Source organism: Prunus avium, chromosome 2, assembly GCF_965620075.1.
Source record: "Prunus avium chromosome 2, drPruAviu1.hap1.1, whole genome shotgun sequence".
Lineage (NCBI taxonomy): Eukaryota > Viridiplantae > Streptophyta > Magnoliopsida > Rosales > Rosaceae > Prunus > Prunus avium.
In genome coordinates this window covers 13,043,185-13,064,957 of record NC_142285.1, presented here as the reverse complement: position 1 = coordinate 13,064,957, position 21,773 = coordinate 13,043,185, and the positions used below count along the sequence as shown (strand labels likewise).

Sequence of the window (21,773 nt, the reverse complement as noted above, 5' to 3'; positions counted from 1 at the left end):
ATTAGTACACAAGACAATATATATTTAACCAAGATAATTACTTATAAATACATAGCAATTATCTTCTTTTATTTTTAAAAAGACGAACTCTCATAGGTTTCTTTATAATTTTCATGGAAATTCAATTCGGTTTGTTTGAAATTGGGTTTTGATTGCAGAGTGGGAGTGAGATGGGTCTCTTTGGATTATTGTTTTTGGAGTTGGTCAAGTTTGGATTGGATTGAATTGTCGATGGAGAGGAAGTGTTCCTTGTTCGGTTGGTCAGGTCGTGGGGGATTGGGGCTAGGTTTGTGGGTTGTGAGTGGATTGTGGCTGAGGCTGTGGGTTGTCGGTGGGGATGGGTTGTCAGGTTGTGGGTTGCAAGGGGGTTGGGTATGGGGTGGCGGTGGGTATGGAGGTGGGTAGGGGTTGGTGCGGCTAGGGAAAATGGCTTTTTTTTGCTTACGTGTTGGACTCGTGTTGGGCGTATGTTTTAGAAAGATGACGAGGATAATTTATGGGTTTCCCACGTACTTGTTGGACATGTGTCTAAATCTGGTGTACCCTCAACCTTAATCCCCAAATGTGGCTTGAAATCCCTAATCCTCAAATGGTAAACAAAAGCGATCTCAGATCACCCCATTCCTTTCAACTACCTTTCGATGTAGAACCATTTCGAATTGACAAAATCCTTCGAATATTGTCAATTGTAGGAGAATCTTGCTGAATTTAGGGTTATCGTGTCAGCCATGGAGTGGGTTTGTAGACCTCAAGGAGAAATCGTGCCAAATTATGGTAAGTTTCGAACTTCTGAAACATGTGGGGTTGAGTTTCATACTTTATTGTTTTGTATGGTTTTTGTTTCCCTCTTTTCGGCCGGGTAGGCCGACGGAAGGAGTTTTTGGTCCTTCTTCTCTTGAGATGCGTAGGCGTGCCACCACCAAGCCACTTGATGGCTTGGATGGAAAGATTGTGTGAGTGTGTTTGCGCTTCTGACTTCTTAATCAAACGATTGATCGACCAAGCAAGGAACCTCCTCTTGGCCTAGGTTCTTTTTCTTCCTTGAGGTCAAGGATGATTGAGCTTTGTATGACTATTTTTAGGATTTTTGTGATAAGTGTAATGAATGTAAAGGCAATGAAAGAAATGACAGAAATGTAAGTGCGATAAACGAAATGACAGAAATGTAAATGCGATAAAATAGATTAAAGCGATAAAGACTTGAATTAAATTCGAATGTAAAGACAATTGAAATTAAATTGCAAGAAAGTAAGCTTACACTAGGAAAACGAAGAACTTGGATAATATGAAAAGCTTGAAAGATAAAATCCTAGACTATGAATTGAAAAGTACAGGATAAAGAGATAGATTTTGTGTGTTGAGTCGGAGGTTCTTCTTTCTTCATCTGACGTCCTATTTATAGAGCTCCTCAGCTCATGGGTTTTGGCCATACAAAAAACTTCTGTCTTGAAAATCCTCCCAATGTTAATTCCTTCCGGAGCTCTAGGCACGAACCACCCGATGTCTTGGAAATGTTCCCAATATTAATGCCTTCCGGAGCTCTAGGCACGAACCACCCGATGTCTTGGAAATGTTCCCAATATTAATGCTTTCCGGAGCTCCATGCATGAACTACCCGATGTCTTGGAAATCTTCCCAATGTTAATGTCTTCTTGTCTTTAAACTCCGTCACTTGTAGGAAAACATCTGCTGGAACTTGTAGGCTGAGCTTTGGACTTGATTAAGACTCCCACCAACATTAAGTGGCATGTGAACTCCAAATATTTGATATCGGCCGCATGATGAATTCTCCAAATATTTGGAAATTCTAGCCTTGGTTGAGAACCTCCTCCCAATGTTAATTCTCCATTTTTTGTTTATATGGCCATACCTTGTCGGCCGCATGATGGACAGATGTCTTACTAATTTCCGCCTACCTTTGTCCAAGAACTCAGCCGCATTTTTCCAAGGTGCCTGGGTGAATTATCCCGCCTCCACACATTTATTCACTTTATATATATATATATATATATATATATATATATATATATATATAATAAGTCAATTAATTCCCAACTCAAAACCCTTCCAGTCCGGTTTGCAAAGGAACCAAATACCCCGGCCGCCATTCTCTAAAACTGTGTTTGCTCCAAACCAAAAGAATCCGGCCACAACTTCTACAAAATCCCACCGAGCTTCTACAAAAATCCCGCCGAGCTTCTACAAAATCCCGCCGCAGCTTCTACAAAGATCCCGCCGAGACTTCTACAAAGATCCCGCCGAGCTTCTACAAAGATCCCGCCGAGACTTCTACAAAGATCCCGCCGCGCTTCTACAAAGATCCCGCCGAGACTTCTACAAAGATCCCGCCGAGCTTCTACAAAGATCCCGCCGAGACTTCTACAAAGATCCCGCCGAGCTTCTACAAGGATCCCGCCGAGACTTCTACAAAGATCCCGCCGAACTTCTACAAAAATCCCGCCGAGATATCCTAGTAATTCCAGCCGTGCCCCACCGCACCTTTGCAATTTGCTTTACAAAAACTTTTGGCCACATCAATTTCAATTCCAAGCTTTGGCCGCACTCACTTACTCACTTTATAATATAATAAAAGCATACAATGATGAAGGCTTTGAATTCCAGCTTGGTTACACGTTTTGCATTCACTTTCTAATATATATATATATTATATCATACTTGGAAAGCCACATTCAAGCATTACCCAGCAAATCTGTCTCCGCCTAAATAAAAACCCCATCCGCTCCATTTTGGAACTCCCAAGTCACAACACCCGGCCGCATTTTTTCCAATAGACCCGGCCGCATTTTTTTCACACCCCGGGCCGCCTCTCAGGCCTCTCACCCCGGCCGACTTTTATTCTTTACACCCAACCAATTCTCTATTTCCAAAAGGCACCCGGGTTTGGTGAATTCTCACCACCCCCAAACAGTTTTGGTATCTAATGATAGTGTTTCTTATGGTTGTTTTCAATCAGTTTCCTTTTGAGAGGGTTTCGGGTGTTGCCTCTTTAGAAATGGGGGTTGGGCTATTACCTTTTAGGGTTTGGGGTTTTTTTTTTTTTTTTGATAAAGGAGATTTTTTCTGGTTGGTAAAGTAGTCAATGTAGAAAGTTAGGTTAGACATGTGAGTTTGCATAAGCATTTTTAGGTGGTCCCAAATCCATACCGCATTTTTGTCAAGTTGCTACTTCATTTTTTGTCTCATTGCTTGTTCTTATGTGCATTATATGAGAATTTCACTATTACAATGTTTCATCATGGTAGTTTTAGTGACAATTTCTATTTAGGAGGTGATATGGCATATTTTGACTATATTGATAAGGACATGATGTCTACGGTTGAAATAGGTTGGATGGTTAAACATTTGGGTTATATGGATGGGATCATTTTGTACCATTATAAGCTACCTGCATTTTAATGCATTTTACAAAGCCACATGGACTTCAAAAGTGGCTCACTAATACACAATGCACATGAAACTACCTAAAACTCTAGTTCGAGCCTCACATTGTGATTGGTTTCATCTTTTATGCATCCTTGCCCACTTAGAACCAATAGAAGCACAAAGATAGTGAACCATGACCCTAGTAGCAAAACCCACAGGAAACTAAATCTTCTAGAAGCTTTTCTCTGCCCCTCTTCATGCTTTGAAAAGCTTTTCAGAAGCCCAAGTATAACATTCCTTGACCTTTCGCACATCTTGGGATCAATCCAATGAAAGAAGGTGCAGCTTCTTGGTTTATGTAAAGAGACATGAGCAAGCCCTAATTAGTAATCGCAACCCATTCAATCTAACCACAACAAACTTACCCCATAGTTCGTGCAGCCCCAGAAATGGCGGCCTGGGTTTGTGTCTGTCTAAAACGTTAAAACGCGAGCTCTCTTACCACAGCTAGAGAAGGGCACCTCCATTCAATTTAGATTTGAAATTGGATTTAGGGTTTCATGATTTCTGTCGACTGCCGAGATGAAGATGTCAATTTGGGGTTGGTGGGTTCAGGCTTTGGGTTTGTGGGTGAGAAATAATCCAAGCTGGCAAAAAACCAACATGCAAGCAAAATAAAGCCACGTTGGATATGCCACGTCATCACTTAATGACTCCAATCACGGACTGGGTAATGGTGTGACAAATTTATAGGTTTTCCAAGAATTCAGGTATGCTCATGAAAATTTTAGTAGGTTGGGTACTTGCTTGTAACGACCCCTAAAGGTTGGGTACTTTTATGTAGTTTACCTTTTTATTTATGAGTACAAATAATAATTAAATTGTCAGTGGGGTGGGTCCCACGACAGCCACATCAGCAGTTAATAGTTGACCACATAGTCAACTTAACGTAAGGATAATATTGGACAAGTTTGAAAATATTGGGGTGTAACTTGATGAAATTGATACCCCAGGGCCCATATTAAAAATGACCCAAACCTGTAGTGTAGGGGATCTTTTGTCGTTAGACCTTTTTTTTGGCTTTTTAAGTTGGGTAGCTAATTTCTACGTTTTTTCTGATTCGATTTTGACATTGGGTCTCTTTATTATTATTAACTTTTATGGTAAATGGATAACTCCATTACGAAAACAGTAACAAGCAAAGGCTACAAACAGAAAGAACCGAAGTCCACCGAAAATAGAACAACGAAAAAACACATGACCAATCGGCAAGATCAGTCGCACACCAGAAACATAGAACAACGGGGAAACAAAAACTTAGTCGCCCTTAGCCACAAATTAATTTGGGTTGTTATCTAAATGTCCATAAATAATAAATAATGTATCAGTAAAGTATTCATAGAGCTAGGTACAAATTCATCCACTACCCCACATAATTAGACGCTCTATATACGAAGTATAATTTATGCACTTTTTCAATTAATTGAAATCCAAGAAATAACAGCAGTTGTGAGTCCTTGAACATACCGGTGTGGTGCCAAAGAGTCTCTAATGCTTAAGTTACTTGTGACAGTAGGATCAGCATGATAAGATTTCTCAGTTCAAGTCAGTACACGTGACGACTTATTAGTGCGAGATTTTTTATTCCTACAAGGATTCAGTAAATTTTCATGAGGGTTGTAAACATGTGTGTAGAAATCGACGAACGTAACAACTATTACGTATAAGGAAAATGATTGAGTAATAGCTATATTCAGTATAATTATTTTGTATAATGATAATCTTGATTCATATGTAACGGAATACTCACACACACCCAAAAAAAAAAAAAGTTTTCCTTCTGTAAATTTGAAAAATATACAATCAAATCAGATCAAAGACGAGAGGAAAGAATTTCATATTTGTGGCCCATGCACCAAGACAAGTGGGCACCAAATTTCGACCAGGATAAAAAAGGGAAGCACCTAATGAGTGTACCAAGAATAAACTTTATTCAGTGAACCACTTTGGGAGAAAGGATAAGGCCAACAACATCATCATCTACATCTGCTGTTGCTTCACTTTATTATTAAAATTAGGCCTTAAAATTAAACTAACTATTTTGCATGAATTAGCGGCAGCTGCTGGGAAGGAAGGAATTAATGGGGATTATAGAAATAGGGTTGTTTCTGATGATCTTTTCCCACCATTACCTTGTGGCGCCTGCATCTCTTCCTCGCAAGGCCTCGCCTTCAGGTGTTCTTCTCAACTCTCTCTGCTCGCATATTCTATTATTAATTAGTTTATTCTTGGCAATAACTTTTTCCCTTTTATAAACTGTAATCCCTGGTTGCTTCTTGGTTGTAAGAACTCAAAAATCAAAACTATCTAAACATAAAAGTGAAAAGGAACACGAAAGCAAGTAATTGAAAGTTGCTGTTTTTTTTATTTTTTTATTAATACATGCTATATTAGCAGAGAGGGGAAATCAAATCTAAGACTTCGGGTGCAGTATAAATGTTCTTAACCAATTGAGCTATAAGCCCCTGCACAAGTTGCTTATTAAGAACCAAATATGGTTTTTCATGGATCAAAAAGGAAACAAGAGGGAAATAATTTTTTAAGGAAACAACATATAATTAGCTATGTCCTTTCTAGAATTAAATAATAAAAAACTAGGATGCTAAGAAGAATTAACAAAACAAGTACGAGAACTTGGATAATAAGTTGGTAGAAGTTGTAATTTGTTAGTCAATTACACTTGGTTTTATTTGTTAGTCAATTACACTAGGTTTTAACGGTTGGGTTGTTGCAGAGAACAAGAAAGGAACAAGTTCAGTTGAACAAGGGCATATTTTACATTGAAAATTCATTGAGTGAAACACAATTTGAGCATTCGATTTGAAACAGAGTTGACAATCGAGTCTATTACCATTACAATCTTTTCCAACTCTTCTTCCTCTACAAGTTTTTGGACCAAAAAGAAAGTCGCTCTATTTGAGAATAATTCAACCACCCCCAATGCCAGATAAAAAAATTTTAAACAAAATAAAAATTTATATACAGAAGTTTTCTGATTTCCTAATGGCAAAAAGAAATCTGTGACCTTGTCGAACAAGTTTCGGTACTGGTTAACTTCTAAAAGAATACGTTGCAGAATTTATGCAGGAAACCACCACAGAAGATGAAGGTGCAAATGGACATGGAAGCAATGGTAGTGATGATGATAGTGATAATAGCAGAAGCAGAATAGCACATAGCAGCAAACTTGAACATGGATACAGTCATGGAAGTGCAAACGGCAGATCAACTGGTATTGGTGAGAACGGAAATAACGGCGGGACCAGATCTCCAAATACACAAGGTTCAACTTTCGTACCTGTATACACAGCAGGTTCAGTTAACAATCGCCACCATAACAATCACCATGGTGCTGCCAACAGCAACAAGGAATGCATTGGACTGCCCACCTTGTTCGCATCCAGCTGGGCGTTTCTTGTACATCTGTATATGGTATTCTGATACTAGACAAAGCCGAAGCATGAAAAGACAGTGTTGCTTGCTATCATTGTACATAAACTGTTAGTTTGAGTGTCTCGGTTTTGCAGTTGGCTCCTTGTGAGAGTAACATTTTCCAACAAATGTTAGGAAACCCTGTATTATGAATTATTGCCTAAACAAATTCGCGTTTGTGCATCTTGTGCATCAATGATATAGAATGCACACAAGAAGATTTGCAGTATTACATGAGTTCGCTTCTTTCGATTGTGTTTGTATGAGACTAAAGAATGAGATAGCAGGTTTTGAATTTTGTGTCTGTATTCTAAATTTAAAGATCTACACCCACCGGATTTCATAACTCCAAGCCGTTTATAAGTCGTACACACTTGAACTTTGTCCCTGGATTATCACATGATTCATGAAACATGTCTGCATGCATCATTATGTTTAATCATTCAGTTAGTATGTCACAAGAGCAATCAAAAGAATTCCTTAGTAACTGCACCATTGCAAATATTATAACTCCAAAATGGACATACGGTGGATTGCACAGATATGAAAGAAATTTTCCTCATCATATTACTCGCCCTCGGTCAAAAATTAAATCTACAATAGGTTGTTTAAGTTTTTTCATTTGCCTTTCTCAATAAATAGAACGGCGAAGCAAAACTCCAATGATTCTCTGATTTGAATCAAGAAAGGCAAATAATTGGAGAGAAGCAAAAAATACAAATCATAACGTGTCAAACCTTCTACTTAGAATTGAGTGACTTGCTCAAGTTTACGAGCCATAAAAAATTTGCAGCGTCCTTTACCACTTGATTCAATTTCTTCAATCTTTCTCTTGGATTTTGTGACACCAAAATTACTTAATTTCAATTGCCGCTTGCCATTAGCACTGCTAGAACCATCTCCATCCGTTTCATTGGATTCCCTATGAAAATAACAAAAAATATCAAAAATCGAATGTTAATTGGCACATAAAGGAGCCTCACCTGAAATAGGTAAAATCCAATATTTGCCTAATTGTAGTTAAAGTCGCAATAATTAAGTTTTAACATACAACTCAATATTTCTTTATTATTAGCACTGCAAACCATTTTGACCTTGGCTGTAGTAATCTCCATCACACATATTTTATAAAGCTTATATGGTTATTGATTATTGGTTGGCTTACGGTTTCTTGAAATTCGGGGACTACCGGTATTTCCACAGTACTTTAAAGAAAACTTTCGTCATTTTCTGTAATTTTGTACCAATATTTCTACCAATAAATCCAGGAACTACCGGTATTTCCACAGTACTTTTAACCTTGGGTATTTTGGAGCCTTGCTTCATTGGAATATCCTCAATGTCAACTCATGCTTACCCCTTTCTATAAAAAGCAGAAGGAAACTCAAAACTCACTCCATGCAGATACAAAAGAAATTGGAAAAGACAATAAATGTGCAGGTACATACAATGAACTACTAAATAGTTTGTGATAGAATTTTTTAACAAAGTGAAGAGGGACTGACCATAAGACTTCAACAATGTCTTTGAAATAGGGAGTGCATGTACCCCAGCTGAAACGGACCAATGTTGGGAATCCAAAAACCAAGTGTTTGTGATGTTGCAACCAGGCCTTAGTATTTGGATCTGTGGAAACAAAACAATAACCAGATTCCTCCAAGTACAGTAACCATATGATGTTTACAAAGTTATTGGGAAAGAAAGATAAAAGCCATAAACCTTTCACCTCCAGGATATCCAGAACCAAAGTTTTTGTGCAAGTCTTCAGCTGTTTCCTCAAGCACCCAGTCCCGCAAAGCTCTGTCTCTTGTGACCTGGATGATTGAATGAAAAGTAAAATTATTGTAGCCTCCAGACTTTCAGTGTGGAGTTACACAAGGGGAAGGTAATTACTTTTGCAACTATGCTTGCCCCACTGACAACTGGATAAAGACTATCAGCCTTCTTTGCAACGACAAACTTGACAGCAGGGAATCTTTCAGACAGTTTAGTGCTATATTTCTCAGCATCTCCCACCGTATCCACGTAAACCTGAAACATATATTATTTGTAACTTTATCAACCACTTTATTATTACCTTTTAAAAAAATAACCTAACAACGCTAATTTTGATATCTCCACTGCTTTGTCAAGCCTCATAATTTCCAAGAAACTATTTAATTGAGATGAACCTTTTCCATATATCCTCTAGAGGCTTGCACAAAACAGGGACTCAAAGAAAAAGAAGAAAACGAAAGCGGAGAAAAAGGTTTCCATAAGATTGTGAGAGAACAATAGAAACTGCATAGTTCAGTTAGCATTGAACTTGAAACAAGGTTGCACCAGGAAAACTTATCTAACATATTCTTTTATTATAGACGAAATATTTTTTAAGGTTTTCAAAACAGAAAATGTAATACCATTAAAGAGCTTTCACCTTGTTCATTGCCTCCTGTTAACTTTGTCCTACTTCTTGTTTTTTTTTTAATATTCTTTGTCCATATTGCCTTTTCCATTGACAGATCCTACGATAGTGTCTACGTGTTTCTCTTTCAGATGGCTTCTGTTACCATAATGGCACCTGTTACCAGATAACCCAAGCGCTTACTACAGCAAACTATTTATCTCACAATAGCTTTGTGTTTAGAATTAAGAATTTGCATTCTCTTTTTTCATCAATAATGTGTGGAAATTTCAATTTAAAAGTATTTGAGATCTGAAACATGCATATATGTAAATAAAAGACCTTTAGATGACCAGTAATCTTTTTAAGCTAGAAACAGTTTACCTCAGTTAGAAGAACTCCCATGTTTAGGACTTTAGTGATAAGGCCAATGGCAGAGTCATGTGAGATTTCATTCAGGTTTATCTTATTTCTGTTTTGAAAACAAACAAAAGAAATCGGATAAGAAAGCGGTAGCATGTGATTGACTTGAGAAAAAGTATTCATATATTTTCACTGACTTCTTCAGCATTTTGGCTGAAAGTTCCCTTGGATCTATGATATCAACAGCCCACCCAATGGATTCGTCAGCCTTCAAATTCTCAAATAATTCCTCCCTCTTCTCTTCTTTCAGTGTCTTCGAATCTACAGGAAACAAAACAGAATAAACAACACAGGAAGGGGTGTGATTTATGATGCCATATTGAACGAAAAAAGGAGCTCAGAATTTTCAGATAAAAAGAGATTCACTCTAAAAGGCAAACGTAGAGTCATGGGAGACACTAAGTAGAACTTTGCAGATGAAAGGGTCATTTCCCCCAATCAATTGGTTCTAAGGAAGGCATCCCAAACATCATAAAACTAGAATATGGTGTGAAGTAACACAAGTGTGAATCAGATCTTTCATGTGAACTTGGCCCACCAAGCTAAAGCTTAAAACTAATTTCCATACAATTGAAGACAATATTATGAGTTCAAAAGCAATGAAGACTCAGGTGATATGTACATGTGATGTTCAAGTATTTTTGTGCATATAAAAAGAACATAAATCTGTGGTCATCCATTTTCTTTAGTAATAATCCAACTGATATATTTGATGCATCATAAGTATTGAAATTCGAGAATCTGGATCAAAGCCATGACTCATTTCCACATCTACAAGTTTGACATGGTGTGCTCAATTGACCTGTATTTCACATAATGATATGTTTAGGTGACTAGTTGATTTGAAATCTTGTCTTGCGTGGTATTGACCAGAAGGCGAATATTGACAGTTGCACTTCCATTTGAAGAGCATATCTCCAAAATCACAGAAAAACATTGATGTTTTCTTTGGGGTTAGACTAATCATTATAATATCCAATCCACACTTGTACCCCTTTTTATATTTTATTTTTCGAGTTTATGACTCAACAGCTGATTTGACTCCTTTGTTTTGTGCTTAATTTTATTAGCATAACAGTTAACATCATCAGATCACAATGAACATCCATCATAGCATAACAATTTCTTTTTACTTCCGACAAATCATAGAAAGTGCAAGTTCCTCAACTTTCAAAGATAACTAAATCTTAAAACCAAACCCCCACCCCCAACACCCCCTCCGGCGCGGGGAATTAGATTAAAGCTAAAAATGAGTAAAGGAAAGGACATTGAAGAATGAAGCTAAACCTGCAAAATTCAAAGAGGAGAGAGTCTTCTCATACGAGCGAGGACAGTACAAGCATCCGTACACCATTGGACCTGTTCTCATTGGACATACAGAAAACCAAGTTGAAGTGTTGTGCATATGTAAAAATGGAAAAACAAATAAACATGGAAAACGAGAAGAAAGCAGACCTAAAACAGGGCCTCGGCCAGCTTCATCGATGCCCATGATGCAAGGCTCTGAGGTCCATTGGGGGATTGCGGCGCCCGATCCCATTCCACAACCACGCTGACTCTTTCCTTCTCTTTCTCAGGCCTTTGCGTTTCCTGTGAAATGTGACTGAGGGTTTTTCTTTTTCTCGAGAAAATGAGGTCAAATTTCAAGCGGAGTTCATGAGGTTTGGGAACTAACCAGAACTGTTGGTCAGCAGAAGACAGAGTGATAGTGAGCGACAGAAAGTGCAAGACCCTTCCAATTTTTTTTTTTTTGTTTTTTTTGTTTTTTGTGTGGTTTTTATCAAAAAACATTAAATAGGTTTTTACTTTTTTTTTAATTCCTCCAGGTTAACTTTCGGGTTCAAGTTTTTAATGACTTTTTTTCTGTGACATAATGCAGTGGAGGGATTTAGTTTCGGACCAAAAAACTTTCCGATTCAAGTTGGGGATGCCGAGGAATGGGAAATCAAATTAACTACCCCTAGTTAGGCGTGGGTACGGTCCGGTTTGGTCCGGTTTCACCCTCAAATCACAGCTGAACCAATTAAACTTTCACGGTCCGGTGTGGTTCGGTTTGAGCTAAAATCAAAACGAAAACCAAACCAAACCAAACCATTCATATCCGGTTTGGTGCGGTTTGGTTCGGCCGGTTTAGGCATAAAAGAAAACATGCTTACAATAACACAAAACCTGTTAAGATTTGTATTCCATCAAATAATCCTAAAACTGAACTTGCTCCTAACAAACATAAACATTTTCATCAAAGTTCATCCAAAATTCCAGCAACAAACTTCAACATACAATCACATATTTTCAAACAAATACAAACAAATTTCAATACCCAATCGATTAATACAATTGGAAATTACATACCAACTAGTCAGCTACAACATTCATTCTGATTTTATCAAATTAATGCAAAGAACAAAAAGTCAAACAAACACATTTCTTCTTATTCTTCTGCAAGGCATTTATGAGAGAACCATTAACCATATACTCTGTCCTTGTTGGCACAAAACCTCCATGCCCATCAAGCACAACACCATAGAAGCTACCACAAAGAGGTGGTGCAAATGTATTCTTGGACTTCCTTTGGACACATCCTCATCTTCCTGTGGAAACGAGAATTACATAGTCAGGGCTCGGAAAACTTCTTGTAAAGTCTAAATCTAACATGATCTAGTTCAATAGATGTGAACAAAAAATATATTCATCTATATTAGTTATGCAAACTCACAACCTGATGTTTTCCAATAAATAATAAAATGCCTCCATATTATTCCAAACTGAATGACAAATATAGGAACACAAAAGCCAATCAGTGATCCTAAATATAAACTGAACTAAAATTTTCATGTATCTAAAAGTTCTAATCATTAGTATTGAATTTCAGTTCTAAGTGCAAAATTCAATCAAAGCAAAATCGGAAAAAAAAATAAAAAGTTCCCACAATAAAAAACTCCAAGAGTAGAACTCCCTGAACAAGCACATAGAACTCCAGAACATAAAAAATCCAGGAAAACCCATATACTAAGCTCAAGACAGACATACAACATGAATTGGGTTTGAACCCAATGAACAGAATACTAATTACCAGAACTTAAATAAACACCAGACCAATTACATCATAAAACAAAAACCAATAAACAAAATAACCCATAAAGCATTTCAAGACAGAACCAAAAAGAATAAAGAATAAATAGACAGAAAAAACTTACAGCATGAGGAGGAGGAGGAGATGTTTTGGAAGGTTTGTCAGAAATGGGATTGAGCAAGACAGTGGTGAGATTAGATACAGAATACTAAGCTCAAGACAGACATGAAGTGGTATGAGCTATTTTCTCCAAGCCCCATTGAGTATGAGCAAGACTTTCTGGCGGCTGCTTAACAACGTTGGGGTTTTTTTTCAGATTAGGTTTGAGTTTTGGTTGTAGAGAAGAGGACAGAGGCTTCAAATGTGAGTGTAGTGGAGGGTTTTCTTGGTTTTGTTCTGTTTTGGGGTCCAATTAGGTGTGAAAGGGTACATAATATGACTTTCTACTAACCAATTGTTGTTTGACACATGTATATTAAATAAAATTAATATTAAATGGAGTTATATCGGTTCGATTTGGTTTAGGACAGTTTCAAAAACACTTAAACCGCAGCTGAACCAAACCAATCCGGTTCGGATCGGTTTTTCAAACTGTTGACTTTTTCTTTGGTCAAAACCAAACCAAACCAAACCAATATAATCCGTTCTGCCGGTGTAATCGGATCGGCCGGATTGATGCCCACCCCTACCCCTAGTTGATTTGATTTTTATTTCTTGTCTATTATTGGTAAGTAAATATGTGTAACACCCCGATCCAATAAATTGTTTTTATTTAATTATTTAATTGTGCAATTACATTTTTTGCCCTTTAAGAATAGGGGTACTTTAGTCACTTTTTGTTTTGGAAGGATTTTGGGGAATTGAGCGGCACCGTTGCATAGAGCTCGCTGATATGAGTTTGTAGACAGGTGGCATGTTCAATTCGAAGTTAAAACGAAGAAGTTATGATCTACGGAAGTGTAGTAGTACAACCGTAATTTTTGTAAAGTCAAATTTTAAAAATATCTGCCAGCCTTCTTTCTCTCTCATTTCTCTCTCTCCTCTCCCGACTTTCTCTCTCTTCTCTATCTCTCTTTCTAGTGATGCTGACCCTTTCAGCGGAGACCAAATTCGACGATTCTGATCCCAAAAGAACTGTCTCTCTCTCCTCTATATGACCCACCCAATTTCCAAACTCAAAGACCTAAGATTTGGCGGTGGTTTCGACTGGAAGTTTCGATAGAAACTATTGACATTGCCGGCGACATTTCAGTCCCCTCCAAGCCTCGACACCACCTGGAACAAATACCCATGCTTCTAGTACTCCAGAGGAAGAGCCCTCTTAGGATTGAGCAGTGTTGGACTTGTTGTGAGTGGACATTTATTTTTCAAATATGGAATTGCTTGCATAAATGTGATTTGATTGTAAATTGGTTTATTTTAGGTTAATGAGGTTATGAGATTTTAATATCGAGCTAGTCTCGGCTTTTACAATGTGATATGGGATTTCCATGGATTTTTATTATTATTATTATTATTATTATTATTAAAGTATATGGATTGGGCGATATTGGGTTTGTTTATGGAATTTGAACATGGGATTTGGTTTGTGTGGATTTTTTTATCAATGTCTTATAGGATTTTCGGAGTTGGTTATATCTATTTGTTGAGGCCCAAAATGTCATGAGAAGCCCAAAGATATTTAAAGCTCAATATAACATATAATGTTGGTCATGTGTTAATCCAAGCTGTATTTTAGGAATTAATTCATTAAATAAATATAAAAATAGTGTACATGTCATGTCAAACCAATAATACATTTTTCCTATGCTAATCACCTACCAAGTCATGTGGTTCACGGGGCTTACACGAGGGGTTGTGGCGTGAAAGGTTACTGAGGTCCGCAAGGCCCACGGAAGCTCTTGGATAAACTTTAGCTACTTGGGAGCACCAAAGTCCAAGCCCATTACTTGGAGTTCTCCAATGTGGGTAGCAAATGAGATATCCTTCAAGCACTCCTTATTACCCTCTAGAAACAAGCCAATTTCGACACTTCCTTTTACTCATAGGAAATAGTCAATTTCGACACTTCCTTTTACCCTTGGATACTGGTTACTTTACCCACACTTGAGATGAACGATGTCGGCGTGTGGGCGGATACTGTTACTAGATACTGATACTTGGATACTGATACTTTACCCTCACATGCGATGAGGGATGCCGGCGTGTGGGCGGATACTGGTTACTGGTTACTTTAGCACACGTGTGATGTAGGATTCCGACATGTGGGCCCACATGTTCGATGAAGGATGCCGGCATGTGGGTTGAGATTCGGCCACCCTTGGCGAGGTGTGCCGTAGGCGCTTGACGGGCAGTCTGCATGCGTAGGACTTGGTTTGGTTTGGTTGCAAGTACGATGTAGGATTCTAGCGTGTGTGCTGTGGAGCGGTAGTCCCCCAGTTGGACAGCTCATCCCTAGTCACAGGGTAAAATGTTGCTATCCTGTGGTCTAGTCAAACAATCCTCCTGTTTGTGCCTAATAAATCACGGCCATGAACTGACCGAAGGAGGCCCTTTTCTCGGCCCTGGCATTTGCTCAAACGCAGCGTTTCGCCAAGATATTTGGCCCTCCTGAAGACAAAAGAAAAGTTGCTAAGGCACGATCATCTCGGCCTCGATAATAGGCCGAGGCCGAGGCCGAACAAAATCACGGCCAATGGTATTAAAAATCAAATCATCACGTAATAGTAGGGTCCCATGCTTCATTTAATGAAGAAATGCCTCTGTTTATTGCAGCAAACCCACTGGCCACAAATAAGCATTTAATGCACGAGGGAAGGTGGGAAGTGACTGAAGTCAGGTTGTGGCGACAGGAAACAGAGTGATTAGACGCAGACATTCTCACAAGGATTCTTACAGCTTGAGAGATTGGGTGACCAGCTATCAAAACAATAAATGCGTCCCCACGGCCAGAGGCGCAGAACCCACGATCAGGGCGGCGGCCAAGATTCACCAGGATTTATGGGGTCACACCACCATACTTCACGATCCCAAATGTCGATTGGACTACCCACTTGCTCTAATCAGACTCCACTATGCAGGATTTCAGCCTCGATTACTCCTCCAGGAACTCTTCCTATAAATACAAGGCTCAAGACTACTTTCAAAGGGTTCAAACACCAAACCAAAGCCTCCCACGGAGCAACTTATATTTTCCTGTAATGCACTTTCAACATTTTACTTGCTTTCCTAGGAGTAGCGTTAGATTGTAAGGAAAATCCATTCATCAATATATCATACGACCCTTGATTTTCAAGGCGCCGGAGCACCATCTTTGCTATTCGCTCATTCACCCCATATATCATACGACCGTCGCTCACTGAGCAGCGCGTCGGAGCACCGCCCGAAACCCACCACCAACACCACCACTAAACGGCCTTGTAGCTCAGGCCGTGAACCTGACAGCCGAGATTTGTTCCTCTCTCGGCTACAATCGTTTGATTAGAAGACGAGTTCAAACAGGCGCACCACTTAACCATTTCCATCCACATCAACCTCTCGACGCACGGTAGACCGTGCTGGCACGCCCGCGCACAACCACACCGCATCCAAAAGCAGGAAGCCGCGTGTCAACGCATATCCCCTCGGACCGGAACTCCAGGCCGTGAGATTTGCGCGGTAGACACCTCCGGTTTGATTGTTTCCCTCGATACATGATGATGATGTGTTGAGTTTGGGTGTGTATATATTATATCTATATGGGTAATTTGTGAAGATACTTTCCAGGTTGAGATTTCTTGAGCATGTGCATTGAGAATACTCTGCACATGTATGAACATTTGAAATGAAATTTGGATTTGAGTTTGGATATTTGGAAATTACTTGGCATTTTATGTTTTGCAAGCATATGCCTAAGAAAGGGTATGGTTGTGGGAAAGAGGATTTTTGGGTTTTGATAATTATATTTTATATTAACAGGTTTATTTTGGTGGTTTGAAATATACGGTTTTACAATAAGGATTAAACGAATAAGTTTACATTTTCCAAGAATTTGAGGAGTATTAATTAAATAGTTTTCCTCATTTATATCTTAATATAATTATTGAATCGAATTATTTTTAAGTATCGAATGTTATATATGTACATATACAAAAGGATTTTGTTGCATAGTGTTTTGGCATTATTCTCTAAAACGGAGGGGGTTATTTATATTAAATATAAATTATGTTTAACGCTTTGTTTTCGTCCACTCACATTTTCTGTTTTGCGGGCCCCGAGTTCTAGATATCTGAGGTAGAGACCACCACGTCGAGGCATCATGGCTGTCTGCACTGTAGGAATTCCTCTTTTATCTTTCTCTACTTTTCTTTTCTCTGGGTTGTAAACTAAATCTTTAGTTGCTGTTGTAAACTAAATCTTTAGTTGCTCTGCTTGCTCGTTTCGAGTTTGGGTTTAGGGCGTGAAGCCCATTGGAATAGTCTTAACTGTCATGCGTGCCTTTACCTTGTGCATGCTGGAAGTTGGGTTTGTTTTGGTGTTTATTTGCAGGTTTGGTAAATTGGGAATTGTCCCAATTACAAGGGAGACTTTGCTGAAATTTGGGTAGAAGTCAAATCGTCTATCCGTTTAAATTGGGGTTAAAGGGCTTTTTAGTAAAGTGGGTCCGTCATAGGTTAGATGTTGGACGGGAAGCAAGGTTCGTCATAGGGAATCCAGGGCGGGTCCTATCAATTTGGTATCAGAGCATTAGGTTTCCTGTGGACTCCGCACCTTGTGGGCATCCTTAGTATCATTAAGTGTGGTGTGTTTTGTTCTGAAGTGATGCCTCTTCGACGTGGATGACCTCATAAGACGTTTCAGGTACATTTAGTAAGTTCGTCTCCTTTGACAAGTGGTGAACTTTAACTTCTGGTTGTTAAGGTTGTTTGAGTTAACTGTGAGAGTTGGTTAACTCAATTAAGGAGTAACGATTTTTGGGTTAAAAGTTTTTGTTTATCATGCTAATGAGACCTTAAGGTAACTCTTGTGGTCTCGAAATGGCTTTACCAAAGGCCTACTGGGTTAGTTCTATTTGAGCCCTGGGTTAACTCTGCTAGAAAGTTTGTAGTGAACTTTTAGGGAAAGGTTCGGTTGACTCGTAAGTTGGAGCAAGAAGTTGTTATGATTTTAACAAAAGGAGGGTAGTGGGGAACGCTAACCAGATGATGAAAAGTACATCACTGTTAGCAAAGGAACTATTTGGTTGTGATCGATAGTTTATTGGGACAAGGTTCCATATGACTGAGTATGGGTTAGTGGAGTGCACGTGTTTAGGTTGGAAAAGATAAGACTGTTGAGCCTTTCGACTGTGTTTCAGGAGTTTGATTGATGGTGAATGACAGGACTCTACCCAAATTCCACTTTGGAATCCATGTCGAACCCCGTGCGTGTTCAACATATGGTAGGTGTCGGGCATAAATGACCAAAATACCCTTCTTGCCCTAATCCCAAAAACGGGTTTAAGGTTTGACTTCTACCGGAAAACCGGCAGAGTCTCCCTTGAAAAAGGCTCAAAACCCATAAATCTACCTGCACGGCAACATAATTAATTCCCAAGCGTTCAGCAAGCACAATGTATAAATCACACACCAATTAGCAAAATTATCTTGGCATAACTGAACATAACAAACAAATTATAAACTTGGGACTGCACTGCACTTAAGTTAACCTCGTGTCGCAAGTTGAAGGCTCAGCCCAACAACTATTGGGCCAACCTAAAGGATCCATTTGTGAAGGTCAAGCCCAACAAGAGAAGCTCAAGGCTCGACCCGTCGGATGGATCATTCTAGATCTCTTAGTCCACATGTCTAGATTCAATGTACAGTAGTGGTAGATTCCGGATAGATTGTTTCAATCCTAGCCCTCGATTTTGGGTAGTAGGCAAGCTAAGATCTCTATATAAGGAGGTTGCCTTATTGTGTATCCTCACCCCTCAACTTGTAAAGCACTAAGTAGCAATACAAACATATATTCTCCTAAACTCTCTTAAGTGTTCTTGAGTGTTCTTATCGTTCTAGCTGTTTTTGTGTTCTTGCTTGGTTCGATCTTATTTTGCAAGAAGGAAGGCTGACTTAGCTTGTTTGAGAGGCAATCAAGTCTAAGGCCGCACGGGAGGAAGATTTCAAAAAGTCATCCCGTGACACTAGGTTGCCTACATATCCTTACTAAGGGATCAAGCCACACGTAGTTCTTTCTACCATGAATCACAATTAAGATAGTATCGAAATATTCAAAGTGAAACCAACAATGAAATTCTAGAATCATTCTTTACCTTGATTTCAACAAGTTATATAATTGAATATCATGCCATGAAATTATGTACCTAATTGTTCATGCAGTTTATCTTTGTACATCCAAACACATATGAAACCTAACCTTCTACCTGAAAGCTATACCAGCGATCGTCCACATAGTACATGTCCTGCAATCAACCACCCAGGGGTATGTGGGAAATCATCAAATCAGAAAGCAATAGAGGAAGAGGAAACTAGCCAACCACCTGTGTAGACAAGTCGGGCAGGTGGCTAGGGATCCTAGCCAACCCTAAGCAGATAATATGAGCAAGGTGGCGAAGAATATCTTGTTAGCTGTACCACAGGTTGGTACAACACTATTCTCCACATAGATGTATCTCAAACATAATGCGTCAATTCCCCTCTCAAGGAGAATATACTCAACCTGAGAATGCAAATAATCTGTCAATTTCCCTCGCATGACTCAGGGAGATATACTTAACCTGAGAATGCAAATCCTAGCACCACACGGTTCGAGCATCCTCGATACTTGTGGGGCAATGTCATACGTGCGTAGACAAATCTAAAGGCAACTGAGGTGTCCGAAGACATTTCGAAGGTGTCTGCCGCGCAAATCTCACGGCCTGGAGTTCCGGGCCGAGGGGACGTGCGTTAACACGGGGTTTCCTGCTTTTGGGTGCGGTGCGGTTGTGCGCGGGCGTGCCAGCACGGTTTACCGTGCGTTGATGTTTTGATGAGCGTTGGATGGGTGAATGGTGCGCCTGTTTGATCTGTCTTCCTGGTCAAACGATTGTAGCCGAGAGAGGAACTGGTCTCGGCTGTTAGGTTCACGGCCTGAACTACAAGGCCGTTGAGTGATGGTGTTGGTGGTGGGTTTTGGGCGGTGCTCCGGCGCGCTGCTCAGGGAGCGACGGTCGTGTGATATATGGGGTGAGTGAGCGAACAAACAGAGATGGTGCTCCGGTGCCTTGAAAATCAAGGGTCGTATGATATATTGATGAATGGATTCTGCTTACAACCTAACACTACTCCTAGGAAAGCAAGTAAAGATATTGAAAGTGCATTACAGAAGAAAATAAGTTGCTCCGTGGGAGGCTTGTTTTGGTGTTTGAACCCTTTGAATGTAGCTTGAGTCTTGTATTTATAGGAAGAGTCCCTGGATGAGTAATCGAGGCTGAATTTACGCATAGTGGAGTCTGATTAGCACAAGTGGGCAATCCAATCGACATTTGGGATCGTGAAGTATGGTGATGAGACCCCAGAAATCCTGGTGAATCTCGGCTGCCGCGTTTAATCGTGGGTTCTGAACCTCTGGCCGTGGAGACGCATTTATTGCCTGAATAGCTGGTGAACCAACATCTCAAGCTGTCAGAATCTTCGTGAGAATGTCCACGTCTAATCACTCTGATCTTCATCACCAAATCCTGACTTCAGTCACTTCCCACCTTCCCTCATGCATTAAATGCTACTTTGTGGCCAATGGGTTTGCTGCATTAAACAGGCACTACTTCATTAAATGAAGCCTGGGACCCTGCTGTCACGTGATGATTTGCTTTTAATGCTTTGGCCGCAATTTTATTCGGCCTCGGCCTCGGCCTATGCTTGAGGCCAAGATGATCATGCCTTAGCATTCCCTTCTTTTATTTTTAAGAGGGCAAAGTACCCTGGCGAAACGCTGCGTTTCAGCCTCTGCAAACCAGTGTCAGGGCCGAGATAAAGGGTTCCCTCGGCCAGCTCGTGGCCGTGATTTATCAGGCACAAACAGAAGGCAACCATATTTTCGAAGGCATTAATATTTCCGAAGGCATCCAGGATGTCCGAAGGCATCAATATTTCTAAAGGCTATTTTCGAAGGCAACCAGGATGTCCGAAGACATCAATATTTCCGAAGGCAATTGGGATGTCCGAAGACATCAATATGTCCGAAGGCAACCTAGAAGTTTAAAGACATCAATATTTTTGAAGGCATCCAGGATGTTTGAAGACATTAATATTTCTAAAGGCAACAGTATTTCCAATTTCAAACGATTTAACACAAATGTAAAAATAAACATAAACGTATCACCAAACATTTAAAATCAACTCAACTCAAATCTGCAAAATTAAACATAAATATATCATCTTGGGAAGTAACAATGATAGAATAATAGTTCCAAAAACAATTAATAAAACTCTCATAGCAAAATACCATTTTTAAATCAAACAACCAAACCACAAACACCTGCTAACTAAAATGTCTCGATATGCCCACAGGGCCCACAACCTCCGATTTCCTATCTAAAAGTTCTCATAGGTCCAACAAAGTCTACTAAACAAGTCCCGAAAGTTTGGTCTCCATCGAGCGGTTGGATCACTATTGATCGGACAACGATCATTTCACTTAAACTTAGAATCATTGATCTTTCTCTACTTTACTTTTCCCTGGGTTGTAAACTAAATCTTTAGTTGCTCTGCTTGCTCATTTCGAGTTTGGGTTGAAGGCGTGAAGGCCATTTGAATAGTCTTAACTGTCGTGCATGGCTTTACCTTGTGCATGCTATAAGTTGGGTTTGTTCTGGTGTTTGTTTGCAAGTACAGAAAATTGAGAATTGTCCCAGTTACAAGGGAGACTTTGCCGAAATTTCAGTAGAAGTCGAATCGTCTATCCATCTAAATTGGGGAAATGGCTTTTTAGTAAAGTAAGTCCGTCATAGGTTAGATGTCAGAGCGGAAGCAGAGTTCGTCACGGATTCCGAAGGGGAATCCG

The 21,773-nt window shown here is 39.4% G+C and overlaps 2 protein-coding genes across 2 annotated transcripts; one reads left to right on the top strand and one right to left on the bottom strand.

Annotated features, from left to right (window-relative positions):
- Positions 1-5,363: 5,363 nt before the first annotated feature.
- On the top strand, positions 5,364-7,135 carry LOC110749035 (uncharacterized). Its single transcript, XM_021949037.2, has 2 exons — positions 5,364-5,619; positions 6,521-7,135. Exons 1-2 carry the CDS (start codon positions 5,526-5,528, stop codon positions 6,883-6,885), a joined length of 459 nt encoding a protein of 152 aa, XP_021804729.1. The 5' UTR covers positions 5,364-5,525; the 3' UTR covers positions 6,886-7,135.
- A 285-nt stretch (positions 7,136-7,420) lies between these two features.
- LOC110749034 (Polynucleotidyl transferase, ribonuclease H-like superfamily protein) lies at positions 7,421-11,402 on the bottom strand. The gene is made up of 8 exons (XM_021949035.2): positions 11,138-11,402; positions 10,970-11,041; positions 9,820-9,943; positions 9,644-9,731; positions 8,770-8,907; positions 8,603-8,690; positions 8,382-8,502; positions 7,421-7,798 (listed from the first exon to the last, which is right to left on the bottom strand). The coding sequence occupies exons 1-8, from the start codon at positions 11,220-11,222 to the stop codon at positions 7,621-7,623; spliced, it is 894 nt and encodes a 297-aa protein (XP_021804727.1). The 5' UTR covers positions 11,223-11,402; the 3' UTR covers positions 7,421-7,620.
- Between the last annotated feature and the right edge of the window lie 10,371 nt (positions 11,403-21,773).

What these genes read in the sequence shown, in the direction of transcription:
- LOC110749035 (XM_021949037.2), top strand. Translation starts at nt 5,526, where the DNA reads ATGGGGATTATAGAAATAGGGTTGTTTCTGATGATCTTTTCCCACCAT. An exon ending in TCGCAAGGCCTCGCCTTCAG is followed by an intron (nt 5,620 to 6,520) that starts GTGTTCTTCTCA and finishes AATACGTTGCAG; the next exon opens with AATTTATGCAGGAAACCACC.
- LOC110749034 (XM_021949035.2), bottom strand. Translation starts at nt 11,222, where the DNA reads ATGGGATCGGGCGCCGCAATCCCCCAATGGACCTCAGAGCCTTGCATC. An exon ending in CTCCTCTTTGAATTTTGCAG is followed by an intron (nt 9,944 to 10,969) that starts GTTTAGCTTCAT and finishes TGTTTCCTGTAG; the next exon opens with ATTCGAAGACACTGAAAGAA. An exon ending in TGGGAGTTCTTCTAACTGAG is followed by an intron (nt 8,908 to 9,643) that starts GTAAACTGTTTC and finishes TATATGTTTCAG; the next exon opens with GTTTACGTGGATACGGTGGG.